The sequence below is a fragment of the Haliotis rufescens genome, unplaced genomic scaffold, assembly GCF_023055435.1.
Source record: "Haliotis rufescens isolate VD_foot unplaced genomic scaffold, xgHalRufe1.0.p SCAF_17, whole genome shotgun sequence".
In the NCBI taxonomy this organism is placed as follows: domain Eukaryota; kingdom Metazoa; phylum Mollusca; class Gastropoda; order Lepetellida; family Haliotidae; genus Haliotis; species Haliotis rufescens.
The window spans coordinates 31,401,989-31,421,733 of record NW_025963857.1 but is presented as its reverse complement, the minus strand read 5'-3'; the positions used below and the strand labels follow the sequence as shown (position 1 = coordinate 31,421,733).

The window sequence follows — 19,745 nt, the reverse complement described above, 5'->3', positions numbered from 1 at the left end:
CACCCCTGCAGCTGCACACCCTCACCTACAGCTGCACACCCACCCCTATAGCTTCACACCCACCCCTGCAGCTGCACACCCTCACCTACAGCTACACACCCTATCCTACAGGTACACACCCACCCCTGCAGCTGCACACCCTCACCTACAGCTGCACACCCACCCCTATAGCTGCACACCCACCCCTTCAGCTGCACACCCTCACCTACAGCTGCACACCCACCCCTATAGCTTCACACCCACCCCTGCAGCTGCACACCCTCACCTACAGCTACACACCCTATCCTACAGGTACACACCCACCCCTGCAGCTGCACACCCTCACCTACAGCTGCACACCCTCACCTACAGCTACACACCCTATCCTACAGGTACACACCAACCCCTGCAGCTGCACATCCACCCCTACAGCTTCACACCCACCCCTACAGCTACACACCCTCACCTACAGCTTCACACCCACCCCTACAGCTGCACACCCTCACCTACAGCTGCACACCCTCACCTACAGCTGCACACCAACCCCTATAGCTACACACCCACACCTACAGGTACACACCCACCCCTGCAGCTGCACACCCACCCCTATAGCTGCACACCCACTCCTACAGCTTCACACCCACCCCTACAGCTGCACACCCTCACCTACAGCTGCACACCCACCCCTATAGCTGCACACCCACCCCTGCAGCTGCACATCCACCCCTACAGCTTCACACCCACTCCTACAGCTTCACACCCACCCCTACAGCTGCACACCCACCCCTATAGCTGCACACCCACCCCTACAGCTGCACACCAACACCTACAGCTGCACACCCACCCCAACAGCTATATACCCACCCTACAGCTACTAATCTACTGTATTATTAAGCCAATAGACAATATATTTGTTCAGGTTTCAAAAACATTTGTGTGATGAAATATTATATATACATATATATATATGTGTGATTTCTATGAAATATTGTGGTGAAGGTTCACCACCCCTATTAAGGGTTGCATTCACATTATCTGTCATGTGCAACAAAAAGACCTGACCTGCAGCATGGAAAATAGAAATAACTGCAATCTTTTAAAGGACTGTATTGCTTGTAGCAAAGATGTAGATGGGTATATATACACTAATTTAAGGCTTTATCCCAGTCTTGAGTGAGTCATAATGGATGACTCATGAAAATTAGGGACCCGTGAAGATCCGGGTGGAGAATAGGTCTTCAGCAACCCATGCTTGCTGTAAGACAATCCAGTGATTGATATCATGAGCATCGATCCACGCAATTGGATATGATGACATGCATCAACCAAGTCAGTGAGCCTGACCCCCCGATCCTGTCAGTCGCCTCTTACAAGCATTGGTTGCTGAAGACCTATTCTAACCTGGATCTTCACGGGTGGCTGGGTGCATGAAAATACTGTGTTTGATGTCATCGTATCCATATTGCATAGATTGATGCTCATGATGTCAATCACTCAATTGTCTGGTCCAGACTCGATTATTTACATACCCCCATCCTATAGGTGTAATATTGCTGAGTGTGGTGTTAAACAACAAACAAACAAGCAAAAAGGAAGTTATGATTGAGGCTACAGGTAGAATGTTAAAGGTATAATTTAGACAAGACGAGGTTGTATTTAAAGTGTAGACTAGTTTTAGTGTAGACAGCAGGGATTTTTCTAGACATTCTCAGAGACCAAAATCTGTCCCTTGTCGCAAACAGATGTCATTAAAACATTCCCAAATTTGAATTAAAAATTTCCGAATTCATGTTAATACATGTAACTAGATCTAAGAACTAATTGTATGGCTTTGTGGAGGCATTCTATTTCACTTATAACATGACCAATAAAGAATAAGAGGTTTTAATGCAAATCTTAAAATACAGTGTTCAATACCTCTGAATATAAGTAAATAAGAACTTTAATAAAATCCCAAATTTGAACAAATAATGATCTCTTCGCAATTTGTAGGTATGATTTAGACTAGTTGTAGGGTAGACAGGATGCTGTAGGTATGATGTAGACAGTTGGGTAGATGTGGGGTAGACAGGATGGTTCTCCTGGGTGGCTGGGAGTATTAACTCAATAACCTGGATGATTCAGCCAGACACTCTCTGCCAACTCAGGAGTAACAATGTGTACATTAAAGCATTTGAAACATATCATTACTTTGATAATGCAGTTTGTTTGAACAAGTGGTAGTATAGAGTGATGCAAGGTCTGTCTGTAGCCACACGTTGTTGGAGTCATAGAGTATGTGACTGGTGCGTGAAGGGCATATGAGAAAAGTAAATACACATTGTAATTTCTAGATGAATAAATATTATAAGAATTCTATTTCATGTCCGAGACTTTGAATCTGCAGCTTAGTACTTGACCAAACATCAGTTATTCAGGAGACAGGTAGTTGTGAAAAGGCCTGACCCCGGACAGCGTCATACGTAAATGTTTAAACATAATGAAAGGATGATAGTTACTCGTAGCTGGAAAACTGCACAGTATATATGTGGGATTATTTTTGTCAGGGTTTATTTATTGATGGTATATCATCTTCCAAATAAACCAAAGGTACATTTTCAAAATCCGGGCTTCATCCCATCAAGATGAGTGTTTTTAACGGGATCGGGTGGTCAGACTCGCTGACTTGGTTGATGCATGTCATCGATCCCAATTGCGTGCATCGACGCTAATGATGTCAATCACTGGATTGTCTGGTCCAGACTTGATTATTTACAGACTGACGTCATATAGCTTGAATATTGCTGAGTGCAGCGTCAAACAACAAACAAACAAATTTTAGGGAATCATTATTCCAGTATCATTGACCTACTAGTGCTGAACACACTGGTGTGCAGATCAGTGTAAGTGTGTCATCAGGAGACATGAGTATCATCACATTTCGTATTGCCATATATGGTAGTACAGATGCCTGCATACATGTACTACTCAATTCTTGACAGGGATAATCAGATGTCATTCTATTTAAATATACACTTGACATACTAAGAGAATCAGTTTTGTGTATCATGGAAGGAGTGAGTGAGTTGGGTTTAACGCCGCTTTTAACAGTATTCCAGTTACATCACGACTTGTCAGCTTAATGTGGGAGGAAAGCCCGAAGTGATGCAGGCCTTAGACGTTTACTACTTCGGTGAAACCCACGAGCACGGGTATGGTGCTGACAAACCTAGAAACATAATCGCGGCGAACCGGGATTCGAACCCACAATCATAGGTTTCTTGCGTGTCCAAGGGACGCAACTCTGCACAGCGAATCGTGGCGCCTTAGACGACTGGGCCACCCGTGCCCCCTCATGGAAGGATAAAATGTCCGTATCAAAAGTAGAGTAGTATACATGGTACACTATAGTGCTGACTATCACTGATTAGTGTGTCTAGGATGCCAAGTGAAGTCCTTGGCAGGCAAATTGGGTGGAAGAGTGTAATCCTGCTGAACTTGTTTTTAAGTTATTTTCTCAATTTCAAAGGCATTTCAACATTGTATTTTAATATTACATTCATTACAATAATGTGAAATTATGTATTATAGCCTCTTCCTCTTCATGGTTCCCGTTACCAGAGAAATACAAGTCACCTCAACCAAGCTGTCACATTAGTTATGACTGTAATAACATAATATATGACATTAATGGGGGAAGCTTTTCATTGCCATTGGAACGTTTACTGACCTTGCTGCAGACTTGGGGCTGAATTGAACCAAAATATAGTGTTACTTCCAAAGCTGCACATTCACAGCTGTTTTAAAGATTTTGTGTCCTGTTGTCAGTCAAAGAACCAAATCGGCATACCAGTATGCTAAAACATTTTGCAATACATACCGGTTCAATTCCATATTGGTGTAGTACCAGCTCCAACTGTCTTCATGATGTAATGAATAAATTGCAAGTGATTCCATGGCATTTGATTGGCTAACCAAGCAATTCTTTTTGCAATTGTGTTATAACAAATAATGGGCCACAAGTGGTTTAATTACCGTTTCCTGATTTGCTGATTATAGGGTGGGTGGGACTTGGGTTGCATCAGTTTGCTAAATGATGTAACTGATGTCGTATTGATGTCTACAGGTTTTTTTTTGAGTTAATGATTAAATAAGCACTCAGTGAAGTTATTATTATTGACATATTTATTTATAAGTTTGACTCATTAGGATTTTGCATTTATTGAAGTTTTTTTGCATTTAAAATCTGGTGTGCACACTTTGTGTAAAAATATTGAAGTCAATTCTTCATCAGTGGTTCTGTGTCTAATAGCAGTGTTGCCTTCTCCACAGATAGCCCTCATGCCTATAGTGGATGGAGAGGATGGGACCAGGTCGACAAGGCAGCTGCACAAGTTTGGAAGTGAAGGTAGGATTAGGTCCTTATGCTTCCTTTTGTGTCACATACCAGAGGGCTACCAGGGAATCCTCACCTCGGAGAACTCAAGAGTGTTTTGGTCTGAGAAGATCCTGGTTTTATCCTGAGCAGGATCTCTTCATACCCAAGCAGTGGTTGGTGCTCACAATATCAACGACTGGTTTGCCTTCTCCAGATTCAGTCCCACATTTGAGACGACTAACCAAACTGACATGTAAATGATGTATATGTAATGCTGCTTTTTTAGTGAGCGACAGTGAGTCCTAGCTAGAAAGTACCACTACTATGGGAAATGGTAGTTTTTCCATAAACAATGAGGGGCGGTCAGGTAGCCTAGTGGTTAAAGTGTTTGCTTGTGACGCTGAAGACCCGGGTTCGATTCCTGACATGTTTACAATGTGTGAAGCCCATTTCTGGTGTTCCCCGCCGTGAAATTGCTGGAATATTACTAAAAGCGGCGTAAAACCATACTCACTCACTCACTCACTCACAATGAACAGTACTCTCATCTCTTATACTTACAATGCACACATCAGACGTACATGTTACACCAAATCTGTGCAACTGCCCATTGCGTGCAATTGGCAATATAGCTTGCCCAATGCACACAATGTGCAAACAATTAGCTGCTCATTGCATGCAATAGTTGCGAATGAAAAATAAATCTCCAAATTTAACAAACACTCTCAATTTGAGTAGATATAGTTAAGGTAATGTTGTTCATATCAAAGATAAAACTATTTGTGCTGCAATTGCATAAGTTTAACCTTTTGAAAATAATATACCATCAGAATTTTTGTAAAAATACTAATGTTTTGGGGATGATCAAAGGGAAAAGGTGCATTTAGATGAAGGTGAACTTGTTTACATTATCATAACACCTTTCAAAGATTGAGAAACTCATAGTAACTAAATGTAATACAATGAACACAATGTGGGTAAGGCTGTTATCGTTTCTGCAAGATGATTCAAGATCAGATTTCTACTATAATAAGGCTGAAACACCTATCAAATTCCTGCAGTTCACTTGTTGGTTGCACAACAACCTTTGGAATTATTATTGTTTTGTTGTAAAGACTTGTTAAAACTCCAACCAGCCCTATAAGTCTTCTTTTCATGATATCGGTTACCCTTGTTCGAAAACCAAATCAATTTTAAGTTACGAAGCTTAGTTGTCATTGATGATTATGATGTTTCATAGTTGCCCAGCCAATCAAATATTCATAATCTCACAATAAAATTGATGTTTAGATACACACAGACAACCTTGTTTTGTTATGTGTAGCATTATCACCATGTCATAAAAAAATCTTTATATTATTATTTAGTTATTTGCAAATACAAGCTGCAAATACATTCAGATGGTAAGAGCCTTCATATGTGAAGTGTTGTTGGAATGGAAAGTAGGTTTTCAATATGTCACACTTAAATAAACTTCATCGCTTACTGGAGACTAGAAGCATAGAAACAAGAAATATAAACTTTAACCTATGTTTGATAACCTTGTTTCAATTTAGCATGTGGCGCAACTAAGATGTCAACATCCATACCAATGTTAACACTTGCCTACTGACTGTTTCGTGTTGGTTTTCATGGGTCAATCCATATATGGCATGCAAGTTCATGGGGCCATTATAAAGTATATGTTGTGTAGTGACATAAGTTTAACTTCCGGTCGGGTGGGCTGGGTACGCAGCCGGGACTTATGTGAGTTTTCCAGCGGCCACGCGGCCAGCTTTGCCTCAGGAATTGGGTTTCATTATACCTCTATTTTCTTTGCTCAGTATCAGTGACTATATGAATAACTATCACAGGAGCCACTCCGTAATTGAGGTTGCTTTGCATTACCGGTATATTTTTTTAATCATAAAAAGTACTCACAAATCAAAAGTTAAATTTGACTTCCCTTTTCATCAGATTCCTTCTTTGGCACCATTTAAGTATAAGAAATAGTACACAGAAACTTTGAAAGCATTACCTGTGACACCACAACCAGATGTTTCATCTTTTACCGTGCATGTTTTGGCAAAGTTTTAAAAATTAAAATTGTGGAATTACGGTCATGTGTAAATTTACCAACACATTTTTACTTGATTAACATGCAAAGCAAGGAAAGAATATCAACTAGACAACCAGACATTTAACTAATAATCGACTGGTCAACTAGTCGTTTCAGACCTGTAATATCAAATGTGATAATTTTATTCAAATTCTCTGTGATATGAGAAATTGAAATTGAAAATAAACCATTTTTTCCTCTGGCGTGTGCAAAGATATCAGAATTTGTACTGAAAGGGAAGGAATGGACAAGAAACTCCACTCCCTATAAACATGCAGTGCAAAAACTGCCATGAACCATTCTCTGTAAGGAGGACACCAGGAAATCTTTCGAAACACTTGAGTCATGTGGTAGAGTTAGTGATAAGGGAATACAAAAAAACTAAAAAGAATCACTTTTGATATTTCTCTATTAATTTCTAAAACGTAGTGGAGGACAAGGGACATGATATGCCTAGTTTTAGAAGTCAATGCTGGAAACTATAATGCAGCATAAAGTGTGCATTGTATATTCAACAGAACCATGTAGGTGTGAGGATGTTAGTTATCTCTGTGTAATTGAGCTATTTCACTTCACATTCTTACACATTGTTATGTAGTTCAAAACTATTTGACCCGTGAAGATCCGGGTTAGAATAGGTCTTCAGCAACCAATGCTTGCCGTAACAGGCGACTATGCTTATCGTTAGGGGCGAATGATGCGATCGGGTGGTCAGGCGCACTAACTTGGTTGGTGCATGTCATTATATCTCAGTTGCGTAGATCAATGCTCATGATATCAATCACTGGATTGTCTGGTACAGACTCGATTATTTACAGACTGCTGTTATATAGCTTGAAAATTGCTGAATGTGGTGTTAAACAACCACAAACAAACAAATATACAAATAAATCATAGCTATTCTTTTTTAATTGCTATTAGAACCAATAGACATCCCTTTAACGTAACACGACATTAGGTACATAATTTATGTATATAATCACCCAGACACTTACCTGTCTGACAGTTGAGATTATTCATGCTTCGTGGTGGTCAACAGTGGCGTCCATGATCGGTGGGGGGGAGCATATGTACCTCTGAGTGTCCTCACAGTGTGGGTCTGCCTCCTGCATGCATGGAGACAGACACGTACATACCAGGATTCCTGCAGATGCTTATCAATTTATTAAGTAAAAATGAAGTTAGCATTGCTCTAATTCTGTACAAGATCATGTCATTGCATTATTGTATCTTGGTAATGTGCAAGTCTTGATGGGTTCTTCAATAAGGTGCTCGGAACAAGTAACTCAGTGACTGATAATTGTTATTTTAGATTCAAGTGTTATTTATTTATTAAGTCTTTAATTCCTTAGGGACTTACTCAAATCTAGAATGGAGTATATATTTCTTTCTGGGCATTATCTGTTCTTGTCGCTTGAGATGAATATGTTTGATTGATAGGTTAATTTATGTCTAACAAAAATTCATTATGTTTTTTCTGGCATCAACACTTCCACAGTTTTCTTGCATGAGAAATGAGTTGTGTGATTGGCCTGCACAATAATTTCTTATGAAAGGGACTTTAATTTTGATATGATATTATGGCAGTTATATGTATTGTCATTTCTTTGATTTTCATTCTTGAAGCACCAGAAACACAATGCTAAAAATGTCGTAAACATTTGTAGCTAAAGTTTGTCAGAGACTGCTTTTTGTTGGAGAGTTATATGTAGCAATATCATTTCTAGAACAGAACCAATTGCTTTTCGTGATGAGCCTGCCCTAAAAAGTCCACAAGAAATACAAAAGTAACAAAATCATGTGTTCAACTGAAATTGAACTTATTTTTCACTCTACAATTTGTAGTTTTCTCTTAACTTCCAGACCAAACTATGGACCTGTGAATCATTGAGCAGTCATTTGTCTGAATTTGTATTTTTACCACCTGCCCCTTGGCCTATTGGTGTAGAAAATCTGTAGAGGAAGAAGCACAATGGTTTGGCCTTAAATGAACAAAAAACCTTGCTAATGTTTTGATACAAAATGTTTAAACTTTTGTAGAGTTAACCTTTTGTATGTTCTCTGGTGAAGAAGTTTTAAAAACTAAACCAACTAGACTCATTAAGTTCTACACACAGACTGTTTGCGTGTGTCTGCAAGTACCCTTGATCTGATCTGTGAAGACAGCGGTGTTGGCTTGCGGTGATGTAACTGTACATCGAAGCGACAGCCACCGTTGCCGACATATGACAAATGTTAGTTATGACATCTGACAAGTCTGATCCTTGTCTAACGTACATCAAACAGCCCTGAAAAAACAAATGGCTTTAACCTTTTCTGCACCCATGATGCATGGCCTGCCACACACTTGCTGACAGGACTGTCGTAGGCTTAATTACTTAACTCTGTTGTAATACCCAAAGCTTCCTCACATAGAAGAACAGTTTGGCATCATCCGAAGCCTGTAAACAAGGCCATGATAAATTCGTTTTTAGATTTTCATCTCCGATACCATCACACGATCATTGTGTGTGATCCCTTCTTTCTTTACGTGATGAGCGGTAGTGGGTTAGCCTAGTGGTTATAGTGTTTGCTTGTCATGCCAAACACATGGGTTCGATTCCAATTATGGTATGATGTTTGAAGCCCATTTCTGATTTCCTCCGCTGTGGTATTGCTGTGATATTGCTAACAGTGGCATAAAAGCCAACCCTCTTGCTGTGTACTTGATGAAATACACCATATATTAGTCCTGGCAAAGATTCAGGCATCATGGAATCACATCTGTCTACAAATGTCTGCATACATGAGATAAGCTCTGGTTTCGTCAGTCTGCATTAAATTGACATAAGAATAATGGCACAGAACTTTTTTAGAATACCTCCCACATTAAATTCTTTTTTATTTCAGAAGTATTAAAATTTTGACACCCAGGTTGAATTTTTTTCAAAATATTAAAAGGTTTCCAACTCATTCCAATCTGTCTAATTGCCAGGAACTGATTGTTTTAATTTTGTTGACATTGCATATAAATGCCAGTGCCATACTGAGTTTTGAAATTCTATGTAAGCCATGTGTAACAGAACCTGAGGAGCAGGACCTAATTAAAGCCATTTCTTCCACCAAGTTGTCAATTAGGAGTGTACAGTGTTTGCTGCCTATATATAGCACACATTCCACTGTTCAATGTTTCCTTTGGTTTGTGTGAAGGCCTCAACATATGTGGCATCAGGAAGTGGTACAGAGGAGAATCCTATAAAAACAACTTCATCACACACACGATCTCAGCTGTTAAGTCATAACTTAATTTTATGATATTGAGAAAAGGTAATGTTAAAACAATGATTTGATATATTGATGTCTCTAGTTCCATTTTCTATGTATACCAAAAAATGAACTTGTAATTTGAGTAGTTATCACAAATTATTTTATACCTAAAATTCAGTTTGTCATGTTGGGTAGTAATTTTTAAATAACATTAATAAATTATTTGTATCTGAAGTACACAATCATTAGCAGAACAGTTCCTGAAATTAAGACAGTCAGGTTGTTCATGCTGAATAAGCAATACATTCCAGCTGTATCAGCCTTAGTCTGTCTTACAGACCCTGATACAAATATATATCAAATACAGCCCATGCAAGTCTATAATGTTTGGCAAGTCTAGATCACTGCAGTATCTGAAAATGAAGAGAGTCACTGGGCTCCTTTTTATTATATTTTTATTAAGATAACTGAACAACTCTTTTTTTTATGTATGATATGTTCATTTCAGAGACTAAATGTTAGTCTATATCAGCCTGTGAATGAAGAGTTTGGGCCAGACAAGCCTATGGTTGATAGCACACAGGTCACAAATGAGGGGAAGTTTAACTTTCACCCTGCAGTAAATGGGTACCTGGTATCTTGGTAAAGAGACTGTAAACCTCCTAACACCTGATATGGCAGCTTGGTTTGTATACTGCCCAAGGGGTTGGGAATTATAATTGAGTGCCCCTGATTCATAAACAGGTAATAATAATAATGAATTATAGTAATAAAATTACCATATTTGCTGTAATAAGTGCTTCAGAAAATTGACGAAGGGGGATGCTTATTAAAACCATACTCATCACCTTCCCACAAACTAGACTAACATTCAGTCTCTGAAATGAAATAAAGCTCTTTTTTGTTGTTGTTGTTGTTAACTTGTCCAAATAATATAGACCTGCTAAAGTAGACTATACAAATACCCTTTAACATTTAGCATCTGAAATGAAAGTATTTGTTTAAAGAGTCATTTGTTAAATTGTCTTTTTATGTACAAAGATGCCCAGAGGAAGTTCTTTCCAACTGTTGAAATCTAGGCCTGCCTAAGTATTGAAGACATACTTGAGAATTTGGATATTTTTGTTTCAAGGTCTGTATGAAAGACAACACTCCACCAAACCCAAATGCCCTATTGTGTTCCAGCAGTGTTAAATTAGCCTTGAGCCAACCATCTTTACTTAGCTTGAATACGTTAACTTGACGAGAAGGAGAAATCAGTTTACCATGTAATATATCAAAAGAGGATATCAGTCAAAATAATAAAGCACTGTAAACATTTATTTGTTCTGTTTGTGTTGGTTTAGATCTTGACAGAGTTTTCTCCAGTATTGCTTTGAAGGGTGACTCAACAGGCTTAAGTTGGATCTCAGGTTGGAAGATTTATGTCTTGTGTACTTGAGCTGGTAAAGGTTAAACAGTCATGTAACTTACATCAGCATGGGTGTTTTCGGTCATTGGCTTGAAACAGTCATCATCAAATAGTTAGTCGAGAAACTTTGATTGCCTCAAAATGGCCCAACTTGATGATTAGACATGTCCTTCAGTTTGAGATGTAGCACTATTTTGAACAAAAGAGGGGCACACTAGACACAAGTCATGAAGTGACCAGAAACACATAGGCTGGCATGATGGGGGTCTGAAATAGGAGAGGAGAGAGAGCTTCCTTCTGGATCTGCTAGTGTTTTAATTCTGTTTTTCTGGGAATGTCATTTGGTTTGGTCAATAATATTACAAAGGTAGAAAGTATTGGTCTTCTGATCAGGGATGGTACATGATAGAGCACAACAGCACATAAGCCATTGGAGAGGTCATGGAATTATGATTGTTTGTTTGTTGTTTAATGCTACACTCAGGATTATTCCAGCTACAGTTGAACACTGTTCATCTTCAACACCTGTTGCAAGAGATATGTGACTTATTCAACACATCCGACTCAACACTAATACCTTCTGGTCTTGCCATCAGACAACATAAAGTATCAGACCACATTGTTCACATGGTGAAAATACACAATTATATAATTGGCTATAAAAACAGAAGCATATGTCATATCTACTTCTATGCATCTATATGCTGTATCATGTTTAGGCAAATTCTGCTTGTGCTAACTTGTGAGTTCAACTGATACGGATCGGATTAAACTGACTTATTTTATGACTCTTGGGATTATAAATTGAGTTTGAGACAACCAGGAATTTGACTCATCTGAGTTTGAGACAAAAGGGTTCAGCTGTAAGTGATGACAGCTTGTATTTCTGACAGGGAATCCAAACACTGGGTCATTGAATTATAAAATATGTGGGGAAAGAATAAGAACAAGATTGTGATATATGTTTAATTATAAGATGCGCACAGCATCCCTCTTGGCTGCAGTCTGTTCTTGTTGCAGAATGACATCTTTCTGTGGTTCCATGACTGTATGATGGCATTGACATTTGAGTTTACCAAATGTTATCCATCTGAGAGTTTCAGGCCAGAAATATGTACTCTCTGCTGAAGAAAGCAACAGATGTTACATGTGTACCATTCGTGAGGAGATGAGATGAGTCACGATTTCCATCACATGATATGCACAAAATATACACCATATACAGCCAGCTATCCACCAGTTATAGTCACATACATTATAAATTCCCATATAAGTAATGTGGCACGGACAGGAGGCTGTACAAGTTCATAGGGAGTGTATGTCCTTCTTGCCTTGTTAAGTTCTGTGAAACATCCTTGTTCATTCCTTGCTACATCCCAACTGATGTCAGACAGAGATAGCTGGTAGGTTGCAAGGTTACAAGGAAATCAGCACTGCTGGCATCAGAATGTTAGAAGTTGCTTCATTTTCAGGCCTTGGATTATACCCATCCCTCATGCTGGACTTTCTGATGTTGTTCAGGCAGTTGTGATGGATGAGGAGGCAATAGCAGCTTCATCTCAGTATGATTAGAAAATGGTAGAAAAAAATAAGCTCTATGATGTTTCATTCTCGGTTTATAGTGTTGGAATGGGTAGAGCCAGGAAGTCAGCTGTGGTGAGAAGCTGGTGGGATGGGCATGGATTAGATGAACACTAAGGTAAATAATTTTGATAGAAACAAGCAATACATTTATAATGAAAAGGAGCCCCTGTGGAATGTCTAGACTTCGGGCTATAGCATGACAGTAAGGGTTGGGGGATAGTAAAAAAAATATGGTTCAGGGACTCTCAGACAGACTAGTCATTGATGGGAGACATATCTTTGATTGTTGTAAATATGAGCAAAGATTTTGTATAGCTGGCTGTGGGATACTGCCATTGTAACAAACGTATTTGAATTAGTTAAATAGATCTTTGATCCTACAAGTTATACCAGGATAGAATAGGTTGCATGTACTCATTTTTGTCATAAGAACCTTGTAGGATCAGGTTGTTGCTAGGTATAACAATGCTGATTTTGTGTCCATGTAATCTGAAAAAACTAGGATCATTACTTGTTATAGATTTGAAGAAGACTTTTGGTTATAATATAGAAAATGGGATGGTGGGGGTAGCATTGTGGCCAAAGTATTAACTTGTTATGCTGAAGGCCCGGATTCCATCCCCCACAGGGGTACAATGTGTGAAGCCAATTTCTGATTGTGTCCCCCACTATGATATTGCTGGAATATTGCTACAAGCAGCTTCAGATCTTACTCACTAAAATGTAAATGATTTTATTTGAAATATGATCCAGGCTTAAATAATGAGGTTTTCCAAAGATGGCACTCTTCTCCCCAGTTTGTGTGAAGGGTTCCCAGTGTCTGGTTCTACAGCTGGTGGAATCCCTGGAAATGACGTCTGCCAGTACATCTGCATGGCTGGAGTTAAGATAGCGACTGTAGGGTGCAGTTGCCTTTTGGTCAGATTTGGGTAGCATCTTATCTCAGACTGGTAGATACAGCCCCTCCTCCATCTCAATTACAGTAATTTACAACAACCACTGACCTTTAGCCTGAGGTTCTCTATTTCCTGTTCGTTCTTCTACAAGATGGCATTTACTGGGGTAACACTCAGTGGGTTAATTGTTTCAATCATTAAGACTAAAGCCAAGGCCTAAGATAATAATTTAGGATGTTCCAATTGCAAACCAATCACTGATCTGACACTTAGGGAAGTAATCCCAGGCACATGTTATAGATAGAGCATCAATAGTTTTTCAACCACAAGTTTCAGTTTATTAACAATAGTAAAACTTTTTTGAAAGAAAAAAGGGATATGGATATCTATGCACATCAAGAAGGCGGAGAGCCACCTGGCTTCTTGAAGTGTCCAGGTAAGATCAGATGGCACCGATAAGAATGGTCTGGACTGTGGCAGCCATGACAGGTTTATATGTGGGTTAATTAGCCTCTCAGCTGACCAATATAATGCATGGCCTGGTCACTCTGTTGAAATGTCAAGGGGTAGAGGGTCATGGTGAGGTTCTGTAGATTTTGTGGTTTCAAGTGACCAGGATGGAGGGCAAGTTCATTGTTGTGGATCATGGTGAGAACGTTCAAAACATGGCCAATGTGTACACAGGCAGGAACTGGCAATATGTTATAGGGAAAGGCTCATTTGAACATTGAGTTAAGTTGATTTGAAAATAAAGAGTTGATAGATCAATGAATTAAGTCTAGTTTTTTAATTTTCTTCACATTTGGTAAACTGTTTTTCTTTAGATGCAGTTTCTGCACTTGTCACTGGATGTTGAACCAGAAGTCCATCAAGGGTGGTTTTACGCTAGCACTGGCCCTCCCCCACCTCCTCCACTGAAAAGTGATGTTGGGTAGCCTAGTGACTTGTAACAGGAGGAATATTTATTGGCTTGTCACATTCCCACATGGGTGTAATCCTCTCCACAACATTGTACATGTACGTTGATGTGAGGCTGAGGGTGTCATCAGTTGGCTGAAGGTGTCATCAGTTGGCAAAAGGTGTCATCAGTTAGGCTGCTGGTGTCATCAGTTGGCAGAAGGTGTCATCAGTTAGGCTGCTGGTGTTATCAGATAGGCTGGAAGTGTCATCAGTTGGCTGAAGGTGTCATTAGTTGGCAAAAGGTGTCATCAGTTGGCAGAAGGTGTCATCAGTTAGGCTGGAGGTGTCATCAGTTAGGCTGCTGGTGTCATCAGTTGGCAGAAGGTGTCATCAGTTAGGCTGCTGGTGTTATCAGATAGGCTGGAAGTGTCATCAGTTGGCAAAAGGTGTCATCAGTTGGCAGAAGGTGTCATCAGTAAGGCTGGAGGTGTCATCAGTTAGGCTGCTGGTGTCATCAGTTAGGCTGGAAGTGTCATCAGTTAGGCTTCTGATATCATCAGTTAGGCTTGAGGTGTCATCAGTTGGCTGGAGGTGTCATCAGTTGGCTGAAGGTGTCATCAGTTGGCAGAAGGTGTCATCACTTAGGCTGCTGGTGTTATCAGATAGGCTGGAAGTGTCATCAGTTAGGCTTCTGATATCATCAATTAGGCTGGAGGTGTCATCAGTTGGCAAAAGGTGTCATCAGTTGGCAGAAGGTGTCATCAGTTAGGCTGGAGGTGTCATCAGTTAGGCTGCTGGTGTCATCAGTTAGGCTGGAGGTGTCATCAGTTAGGCTGCTGGTGTCATCAGTTAGGCTGGAAGTGTCATCAGTTAGGCTTCTGATATCATCAGTTAGGCTTGAGGTGTCATCAGTTGGCTGGAGGTGTCATCAGTTGGCTGAAGGTGTCATCAGTTGGCTGAAGGTGTCATCAGTTGGCTGAAGGTGTCATCAGTTATGTTTCAGGCGCCAGTTTGTGTGTAGGTGTTTGCAGTTGACAGTCAGGCTGCTGGTGTCTTCAGTTAGGCTGCTTGTGTCATCATTTGGGCTTGAGGTGTCTTCAGTTAGGCTGCTGGTGTCATCAGTTAGGCTGCTGGTGTCATCAGTTAGGCTGGAGGTGTCATCAGTTAGGCTGCTGGTGTCTTTATATATTTGTATGTCCTTCCTATATTATATATCAAGGTGAATGCTCTGAAACGCCTGTGGGGAATTCCCTTAAAATATGTTTATCTAACTTCTGAAACAGATTGAATGAACAGACAACTTTAACATGCTCAAAGAGAGACTATTTTCTTGAAGAATGTCAGTCTCAATGAGGATTTCAAACAATTCCGGGTCTGAACAGTGTCTCTTGGAAGTTGTCTGGGGCTGTGGATCAACATCCACTTTTGATTTCACGAAGAAAGCCTTTCAACATTAAGAAAAAGATGTTCACCATTCCCACCTTAAAGTTTAAAAGAAGTGTATCAAGACATGATTTTGGCTTTTGATAGTGCTTTAAACAGACCTTTGGGTGTTTTCTTACTTTGTGTGATTTTATAACACTCAAATATAGAGTCGGAAATCTGTATGTCTCTTGCAGTGATACCGCTGATGTCGAAGATGTGAAGCCAGTTAAAACACTTTTTTAAACGTTCTTGTTTCTTTAGGCTTTTCATCATGTCTTGTTTTGTTTTCGATTTCTTGTTTGTTTAAAAGTAATGTTAGCTGTGGCAAGAAGTGTAAAGGGTTTCCTGATGTTGTATGTGTGTGATGATACTTGTTGCAGTGAGCTCCCTCCCATGTAGGTATCTTCCCCTCCAGTAGGTGGACATACCTTTCAGATCATCCACCTCACCTTGTAGTCCAACCACCTCAGATTTATGGTCGTAAGATATCTACACATCTAGATACCCTCCCCTCCAGTAGGTGGACATACCTTGCAGATCATCCACCTCAACCTGTAGACCAACCACCTCAGATTTATGGTCGTAAGATATCTACACATCTAGATACCCTCCCCTCCAGTAGGTGGACATACCTTGCAGATCATCCACCTCAACCTGTAGTCCAACCACCTCAGATTTATGGTCGTAAGATATCTACACATCTAGATACCCTCCCCTCCAGTAGGTGGACATTCCTTGCAGATCATCCACTTCAGTTCACAGGTATCGGTCCCAGGGTATAAACCCAGATTCTCCTGACTCTGTTCCACACCAAAGTAGGTGTGTTGGTGTCATGAGCTGGCATAATTGACCATTTAACTGTCTGTGAATCTCAGGCATGGAGAATCTGTTTATTTTCAGCTCATTTCGATCATGCATATTTCTCTTTTTTTGCTTTCCGACACCTTTGTGCAAGACGTAGTCCCTGATTGCATGTGATGTCTGGAGGAAGCCAGCGTCTGGCGGAAGTGATGGCTGCATCATGACACCTGTTGGTGTTTCTTTATGTATGTTGGTGAAGTGTTGGAATTCATTGTTGGCAAGACATAGGATTCTTGCAGTGTACCTGAAGATCACTCTATCAGTCTGGCAACTTAGCTTGTATTATGTACGGCAGCCACATGTGCTTCGTGCCTGGCCTGCTTAAGTGCTCATGCTGCTTAAATGGTTTACCTTTCTAGCAGAATTTGATAATTAGTTGTTTTATGGAGCTGACTGTTTACATGAGATCCTTAAGTGTAGTTTCATTATGTCTTGGCTGTAGGGCATGTGATGTGTGCATCTCACAGCAGAAGATGCTGCTGTGAACACTGAATTGACGTAGACATTGAGATTGGATAACAGTTTACATCACCATCACATGGTGTGTCAGGCATCTTGTTTTTTATTTTTTGGTAAACAACATTTAATTTTCAAACTAACTCATTGTTGATGTGTGGATGTTTGTAAAACTATTCTAAAGTGGAGTGTATACTCTTAAACAAGTCGTCTTAGTTAACAGACGGCGGCCATGTTGTATGTTCGTGTGACATTCTACAGAATGGGTCCGTAACCTGGCCCACGCATGTTGGAAAATTGTCAGATTGGTACATTGTCTTCCTCTCTCAAGCCAGCATGACATATCTGCTGATTGCACTATGTCCTATAACCTGTATATATGTGCTTGTTTGCATTAATTCTTAGATCCTATGTGATATCAAATTTGAGGAATATATACCGGTACATATTTACGGAGTGAATCTGACATTTCACATATTTCTTGATTATACATATTTTCTGTTATGTATGTGTTCTTGATTGCACTATATTTTAATATGTGTATCTTGGAACATACCTGGTCCATGTGCTTGGTTGCACTGTTTCCCAGAACCTATGCAATAGATCTGCACTTCTTGGTTGCACTGTCTCACTCTCTCCTCTCTTCGTCTGAGAGCAGTTGTTATATGTAGACAAAGTGGCTCATCGTAAATATCATTGATCACTCTCTGGATGGTAAAATTCTTCAGCACTTGTAAGGCACAATGGCTTTTCATTTATATGCTGCTGGATGGGAGCCAGAAGAGCGGAGGTGAATGGAAGTTATATGAGAAGAAGAAAACCCAGATGCAATATGATGAACAAACATTTCTTGGAAGATACGAGATTATCTACAAATCATTGATCTGAGCAAATGACTCCTTGCTTTGATTAATCTAGTTAGATATTGGGTCAAAGAATTCTTGCAGGTCCAAATGGAGGTTGGTTTTACAATGGTGGCAGAATATACTTCTTTTATCTCTCTCCCCCTCTCATTCCTCTCTCTCCCCACTTATTCCACTCACTCACTCACTCACTCACTCACTCACTCACTCACTCACTCACTGCAGTATGCTTTTGTATTAGGATGAATATCTCCCAATACCTTGGAACCACCTGTGCACCCACTATAAGATCTGCTCCTGTGTTTGAAAAGTTGAATTCCAAGGGAGTAGTTTGCACTTTAGGATTCATGGCCAATCTGCAGTGTATCCATGCCTGACTCCATGAAGGGCTGTGCCAGGGAATGATCACCCACAAGTAAGCAGTTATCTGTGGAGCAGAACCTGGTTTGAAGCCTGCAAGTTATCGGCAATTACCGCCAATTTTGAGCATTATCCTGGAGGCGTGAGCATGGCCGCCCATCTGTGATGATATCTGCCAGACTCATTTGCAGCGGTGATTGGCAACTGCATTCAGTGCTATCATCCAGTCATTTAGACATCCATTCATATGACGTTGCTATCTTTTGCAATAAAACTGCTACTTCTAAAACAGGCAGTTCCTTGTGAAAGGTAAGAACTTCACATTGAAATCAGATCAAAACAGAAGTCTGAGGTTTTAATGATTTCTTGAAGACATTATTTTGATGAGGTAAATGTTATTAACAATAATTAGGTGAAAGTGTTTTGAATGTAAATGGAATGTAAATTGCCTAATATTGAACTGAATTATACATTGCTTGCTTTTCTGTAAGATTTAACATTGAACTCTCTTCATGGCCAGTTCTTAAGGTGTTTGCTAATTGTGTGGCAGTGAGATAGCCAAGCCACTCACTCGGACCAGAAGCCTGGTGATGTTTCAATATGGCTTAAATTCAATCTTATCAACTAATCAGTTTTGAGGCTTCTAATTTCTCAGTAAACATCACCAAAACATTTATACCACCATATCTGATTTCTGTATTTTCAAAAATATGTTTTGGCCAGTTCTTAATGCAAATGATAAAGGCCATGCAATTGGTTGTTGTGGATATTTTATGCACCCTGTTTGTTTCTGAGTGGCATGACATTTACATCCAATAGGGTATCACATTGAAGGAATCTTGTCTTCTGTGTGAGTTTTCTTGTTGTTAAGTTTGAAATTTCTGAATTGAGGTTAGGAAAATGAAGCCTAATCATTTTAAGTTGACATCTGATTGTCTCAAGAACCCATGCATCTTTCATTTAGATTTGGTTAACTCAGGGTTCCCCTGATGTGACCTTCTATGGAAGTGTCCTCAGATCTGTACAAAGAGGTATCATATCGGAGTAAAAGATCTGATTTTAATTAGATTGCCTTAGACTGGCCTGGACTTAAACTCTCTCGGGGGGAAAAGCACATGTTTTCATTTGCCACCAAATGTTGTTTTGTTAAACACTCAATATGTTTCATAATCTTGAAATAAATCACTTGTTTTGTTAGAAAACATATGTAACAACATTTCGGTGGAGAATATATTGCCTGAATGTGTTGTGATGGCAACGTGGTACAGGAACAAGGGGGGACAACCCATCCCAGGAGATTACATATCCT

General features: G+C 39.8%; 1 protein-coding gene across 3 annotated transcripts in view; it reads left to right on the top strand.

Moving 5' to 3' along the window:
• Positions 1–19,745, top strand: part of LOC124142529 (A disintegrin and metalloproteinase with thrombospondin motifs 16-like) — a 225,781-nt gene that overhangs the window by 110,724 nt on the left and 95,312 nt on the right. For all 3 annotated transcript variants that reach the window (XM_046511062.2, XM_046511058.2, XM_046511061.2), the window contains exon 3: positions 4,291–4,366. In XM_046511062.2, the coding sequence (XP_046367018.1) occupies positions 4,291–4,366 (76 nt within the window). The remainder of the gene's footprint in view (positions 1–4,290; positions 4,367–19,745) is intronic.